The sequence below is a fragment of the Hippocampus bargibanti genome, linkage group LG11 (genome assembly GCF_051943395.1).
Source record: "Hippocampus bargibanti isolate YZ-2025 linkage group LG11, ASM5194339v1, whole genome shotgun sequence".
Taxonomy (NCBI): Eukaryota; Metazoa; Chordata; class Actinopteri; order Syngnathiformes; family Syngnathidae; genus Hippocampus; species Hippocampus bargibanti.
Window position 1 is genome coordinate 13210911 of NC_142744.1, and position 6648 is coordinate 13217558.

General features: G+C 44.5%; 1 protein-coding gene across 8 annotated transcripts in view; it reads right to left on the reverse strand.

Moving 5' to 3' along the window:
- The window catches only part of LOC148891669 (rho GTPase-activating protein 12-like), a 41645-nt gene extending 35274 nt beyond the window's left edge, over nucleotides 1–6371 (reverse strand). For 2 of the 8 annotated variants that reach the window (XM_089009198.1, XM_089009197.1), the window contains exons 1-2: nucleotides 5998–6369; nucleotides 2783–3603 (exon numbers count right to left, since the gene is read on the reverse strand). In XM_089009198.1, the coding sequence (XP_088865324.1) occupies nucleotides 2783–3541 (759 nt within the window). In that variant the 5' untranslated portion in view covers nucleotides 3542–3603; nucleotides 5998–6369. Of the gene's footprint in view, nucleotides 1–2782; nucleotides 3604–5997 lie in introns of all 8 variants that reach the window. The other 6 variants (XM_089009203.1, XM_089009196.1, XM_089009199.1 and 3 more) reach the window with 6 other exon arrangements.
- Nucleotides 6372–6648: the final 277 nt, after the last annotated feature.

Genomic DNA, 6648 nt, shown 5'->3' on the forward strand with positions numbered 1-6648 from the left:
TGCTGAGTCTTGAACTGCCAGGCAGGAGACCGAGAGGAAGACCGAAGAGGAGGTTTATGGATGTGGTCAAAGAGGACATGAAGGTAGCTGGTGTGCGAGAAGAGGATGCACAAAACCGGGATAGATGGAGGACATTGATTCGCTATGGCGACCCCTGAGGGGAAAAGCCGAAAGGAAAAGAAGAAGCAGTGTGCACAGCGAGGCTGTTTTAATACTAACATTTTTCATTACATCTTGCATAAATACGTCTGTGTAAGCTCTCAGTCGTACAGGAGTGGTCCATCGATGAGAAGGTTTCTTCAGCCGTCATCTGTACAAACGTGAAGGTTTCGGACGTTTCGCCTCCTATCCAAGAGGCTTCGTCAGCGAACTAAAGACTGACTGGTCGTATCGGCCCTATTTATATATCCCTAATGTCCAGACATGGTGGCGCCGGACACAGCTATGATAGGTCCCTACTCTCAGGTTGGGGGGGCAGAGGACCCCTCCCTGTGGCCCCACTGATTGTTCCTACATTCCTGGCTAACGACTGGCCTATTACCCCCACTCCCACCGGTATCACCTCATCAGCATAACGACCCTCATCAGCATTACGAAAGTTGCCTAACCTGTTTTGCCTAAGCAGGCTATTGTATGAACGATCCAAATTGAACCTCACCCCACCAGACCGGTTTAATGAAGGATTTTGTTGTTTTATCAGAATTGCTTTATCAACATCGCAGGGATAATATAAGTGGACTTCAATCGGCAGTACATTTGCACCTAAAAGCTAGCAACCACTCATTTGACGACAATGAGGTTAAAATCTTACCGAAAGAACACAGATGGTTTGAAAGGGGGGTAAAAGAAGCGATTCTTATAAAACAACAAAATCCTTCATTAAACCGGTCTGGACATTAGGGATATATAAATAGGGCCGATACGACCAGTCAGACTTTAGTTCGCTGACGAAGCCTCTTGGATAGGAGGCGAAACGTCCGAAACCTTCACATTTGTACAGATGAAGGCTGACTCTAGTTTGGTTATGGCTGACTCTAGTTTGGTTATGTTTGCTCTAGGAGCAATGAAGCTAGAATGGTGAACAAAATGAAATTTTCTCATCTTGGTACAATTCAAAGTGATTGAGAATAGAATAATCAAGCTATCAAAAAAAAATTAATAAATAAAATAACCGAGTGTTCATTTCAGCCGTAACCCTAAACTAAGACTGAAGCCCATCAAGAACACCTACCTGAATTTCATCCCGAACACTAATTTTAACAATCAAGACAGGCCAAGAACCCTACCATAAGCCTCAGCCTGAAGATGCCACGAAGTCAATTCAGAGATGTGAAACAAATAGTACATGATTTAGGCATCTGATAACCATTAAAAATTGAGCAGGATTGTTTTAAGTGTTGAAACGTGTACCACCATTTCAGATTTCCTTATTTTAGCGAAGGAGGTGTGACCAAAACAATGCTCAGTAACACATGGGGCAAGCTTGTCCCTTTCCCAACAATTAAGCCCTTGAGTGCCTTCGTTAGCGCCACAAGTTACCCAGTGCCGTAGCGAAAAGCGGTTTACTAGCTCGCTACTGTATGCCGGCTCACCAAAAACTATTTTCACTTTGGATAGTTTGATAACATAGTCACTTTAGAGCAGAGGTCCCCAACCGGTAGCGGTCCGTGGGTCATTTGGTACCGGGCCGCGCAGAAAGAATAAATAATTTACATAATTTCCATTTTATTTATTATCTGAGTCCAAACTATGTTTTATTTTGAAAAATGAAAAATTACCAGATTACATCCGTCTATGACTTACCCTTGACGCATGTCAAAACGCTTGTCTCGGTCACGTGATTCATACCGCTAAAATTAGCCCACCGTAAACTAGCAAAATGAGTAAAAAACAAACGTTGTATTTATCCGCCGGTCCGTGAAAATATTGTCTGACATTAAACCAGTCCGTGGTGCAAAAAAGTTTGGGGACCAGTGCTTCAGAGTACAGATGCTCCCCACCTCACAAACGAGGTACACGTTCCGGGCGGTCGTTCGTAAGAATCAGAATAAGTATCAGGTGGATTTGTTTGTAAGTTGCTTCAGTGCTATATTTTGTATGGAATGTATGTTTAAGTCAAACACTAAATAGGCAAGTATAAAACACAGACGCTCTAACAGTCGTAAAATATACTAATCATGGGTCTTCAGTAAGCCATTACTGAAGCTGTTGGCACATAATTACTGAATTATGTGCCAGCAGCCATTACTTTGTGATGCATTGCGTCCTCCTGGAGCGTGAACTGGAGAGAGGGGACACCCCCAACCCCCACATACGCTATACAGCCAATCGTAAGTGAGCTTGGCGCCTCCTCCGCAGAGCGTCAACTAGGAAGAGGGATTTCCTCCCCGCCCACATACTCTACGCAGCCTTGGTGTCCGTCGCGTAAACATCCAGCCCATGAAACCTCTAACATGTCTGTGAGCGTGCGTGAAGCACAGTACGCAGCCAATCACAACCGTGCTCGCACGGAAAAAGGCGCGCAATACAAATCTAACTTACAGCATCTCTGTCCGAACATTTTTTTTCCATAATTTAGCCGCAAAAATGTTTGGATTAATCATTATTCGCAACTGTACCTCTTAGTGCGCTGTATGTACACAGAAAATCGACAAAATGGCGAGACTCCAAACCGAACCGAAAGATAAAATTAGACCATAATTCTAAACCTTAACACAAAACAAAAGCCCTACCCATACTAACCCTCCAATATCAACCAGTCACAATAATAAAAATTATTTACCTGAAGTTGTTCAGTAGAACTGCTGCTCAGTTCGTCTCCAGACCCTGAGTCGTTGGTCCGCCGTTCTTCGCCACCCGAATGCAAAGGGCTGTCTAGATCTAGCGGGGCCCGGACCAACTCCGGCGATCGAGTACGGATGCGCGGCAGCGTGCTGCTTTGTTGGTGGGAAGACCCGGGTACGGTACTCTGAGCCGGGATTTCGGATAAAGATCGCTCGGGTCCCATGGGTGTACCGGGGACATGTTGCCGTTGGTTACTGTCCCGCCGTTTGATGGGTGGCGACAAATGCATGGACGAGGAGGAATGAACGGAGGGCGAACGCGCAGGGTTGGACTCTGGTCTGTCTGGGTTCACCATAGATGAGTCCTGGACGGCCAGATCCAGACTGGAGGGTTTCACCCACACAGCGCCAGTGTTCTGAGGTGGGGTGTTGCCAGCAGAAATAGGGTAATGAGGTGGAATGCTTCCAGCGGGAACGGGGTGATGCGGCGGTGAGTTCTCGGCGCTAACAGGATGATGCGGTAAAGGTTTGGGGGGAGGCATGAGGGCTTTGCGCACCTCCCTGACGTACTGAGCAGGCACATAAAAGCCTTTGCTGCCCTCCTCCCTGCGTACCTTCCACCAGTCTTCGTTGGTCTTCTGAACCAGCATGTAGCATTCTCCCTGGTGGATGGTGATCAGTCGGTCTTTGGACTTGTATTCATAGTCGTACTCCACCTCAATGTAGACCTGGCCCGGAGCTATGGGCAGCTCCGCCATAGCGTCTCCTGCTGTCCCCCGGGTTAGATTACACGTCGTCTGACATGGCCACCACAGTCAAGCTGATGGGAACACAAAACATGCACGGTTACAATTCCAATAGCTTTGGCAGCTTTGGCATCAAGACAATTCTGGAGTTTGCATAGGTAGATGATCACAAATAGAGATGTCGACTCAAAGACAATGACACAGACCGAGGTCCAGACAGTCAGACATGACATTCCGTCGTTACTTTGGTCCTATTAGTTGCATTCAGAGGTCGCTATTGCAAATACAGTGTGCAACTTTTAACAAGAGTCAATGGGTAAAAGGTTCAGTGCACCAAAATGGAAAAGTGTCACATTCATATAGAGCACATCCATCAATCCCAGCGTACAACCAGCAACATCCCAACACACCCCGTTCAAGACCCAGACACCTTCAAACAATATCACAATCCACCACCAACAATTCAAAACACTCGGAAGCCTCTTCAACCTAAAATGGACCCTCTTTAAACTTGATGTACAAGCTTAATAATAATAATAATAACAATAATAATATATTACATTTTAAACGCCTTTCAAACCTCTCAAGGACACTTTACAGCCACAGACAAGCATAGGAACTATAATAAATAAAATACAATCACAAATAGAATACAATAAATAAAATACAATTATAAATAGAAACAAGAGAGAGAGCTACACAGAAAATGCAATTTTAAATAGTTGGGATTTGAGATGGAACTTGAAGGTGGGAAGAGTATCGATGTTACGAATGTTGGGAGGAAGTGAGTTTGGGGGCAGAGCAGCTGAAGGCACTGTCACCAATCGTACTGAGATGGGAGGGGGGCACACAGAGGTGGAGGGAGGAAGAGGATCTGAGGGAACGAGAGGGAATAGAAATTTGAAGAAGGTCAGATAGGTATGGGGTCACAACAACCGTTGATAACGATGCACCACATCTAAAATCCAAACAGATCTCAATCCAAACCCGACTTGCTCACTTCAACGTCACATTTTGAAAGTACAGACGCACCCATTCCAATCACGACATATCACCGATACCATCCCGTTACAATTTCCCCAATTGCGACTCACCATCTTCACTATTCCAAAGCACCTGCTTCTATTCTGCAAGCTTGTGTACTATAAAGTGTCTAATAGAGTGTCTGTGTTATTAGGTCATAAGATGCTCTCCGGGTGTGACTTACACAACAACAATAACACAGCAGATACAAAGAGCCAGCGTGCCTGAGCCTTCCTCATATGATTGTAACCTGATGAGATGAAGTGAAGAAGACATGTAAATCCTCTTGGAAGGCGGACGCCTCGTGGGGGGGGGGGGAGATTAGACGTGAACGCTAATTCTAATAACGTGACTCGCACGCTACCACACCAGCTACGCTCATGACACGGACCAGTTACTGCTCATTTGTGCGATTACTCGCATTGTTTTCCTGCTTAAGTCACATTTACATGCACAAAAGGGTTTTCAGGTGAGGCAAGGACATATTCAGTAATCGTCACAGGGACACAATGTGTACACAAACACACAAACAAACACGCACACACACAAACACGCGCGCGCGCGCGCACACACACACACACACACACACACACACACACACACACACACACACACACACACACACACACACACACACACACACACACACACACGCACACACACACGCGCGCGCACACACGCACGCACACACCCCATTATAGTACATACTATATTTCACATCAGAAAATAAATTAACAGATGAGACCAGTCAATTGATGTTTGTTTTTTTCTTTTCAAATATGCAATACTTTTCCTCGATTGACAAAAGTCTTCAACTGTCATAGAAAAGGGACTTTTGCAAACAGCATGGAAACAAAACACTGGTTTAGTTGTGCCTGCAATTCGCTCAAAGGCTTATAGAGCCTGGAATAAGGTGGATATTTGATTGTTTATAGTATATTTAATTTTGTGTCAAGTAAAATACCAGAGGATTAAACCAGATGATTAAACAAAAACACAAATAAAGACATTTTCTGATGCAGTTGTACTTCACATAAATCTAAACACAAATTCCCCCAGCTCACCTGTGACAATGAAGAGCGGAAGCGCTTCAAAAAATAGACGAAAGGATTTGATTATGAACATATCTTCCCCAAACAAACCCAGCCCTGCAAACTAACCTACAACCTAAATTCCCGATGGGATTGTCATACTTCCTGAAACATTCCAGCCAACTTTTTTTCCGCCACCAAGTTACAGTATCTTTTTCTCCCGACACTCTTACGCAGCATGGGGCAGTTGAAAAAAAAAACCGTAATTAAAAGTCGCCTTAAATGACTATTAAACAGGTTGATAACAAGTCGTAAAACGTATTTTCAAAATGGGTTTGCTAAGTAATTAGCATTGGCTGCTACCTGCAGGTCTGAGAGCGGAAGGGGGAAAAGTGTCATGTCAAAGTCACTGACCTCAAGGCAAACACATCCTGGTGGTCCGGACTGGGTGGTTGGTTTCTTGTGATGCAGAAATCCCGGTAAATTTAAGTCAGATCAGCGTGTGTGTCTGAAGAACAAGCCGTCCACCTGTCAAAACTTGACGCCGAAAAGCAGCCACTTCCTGTCCCCTAAAAGTTGCTCAACTATTCGCCACCTTCCCGAGCCCAAGATTGTCTCGAGCGCTAATTTGTGCCACTCTGACGAGCAACCCGGTGTACGTTGTCGTGACGATTCCACACGCGAAAACCGATGGGCTGAAGTTAAGTTTGAATATGACTCATTTTATCTTAAATGTAGTTGTTTTCGTTTAAGAATCGTACCGACCAAAAGTTATTTGAATCCTTTCCCGATGAACCTAAGGAGTAAGATCTCAGGTTAGTTTTATTCGTCCGTCTCAGGTGTTTCTACGTCAACACAATGGGAGCGCCTCCTAGGTATAAATACGTGAAAATACAACATCAAGGGTCGTGGAAAGGATCAATAAAATATTCCAGCTCCATCCTCCTAGTATGGAGTTTGAATGTCTACCACGGGGTTGATGTTTTTGTTTATTATTTGAAAAATAGAAATAGTAAAATACTGCAAAATAATTGGGCTTCAAAATGACTTTTGTTGACACCAAAT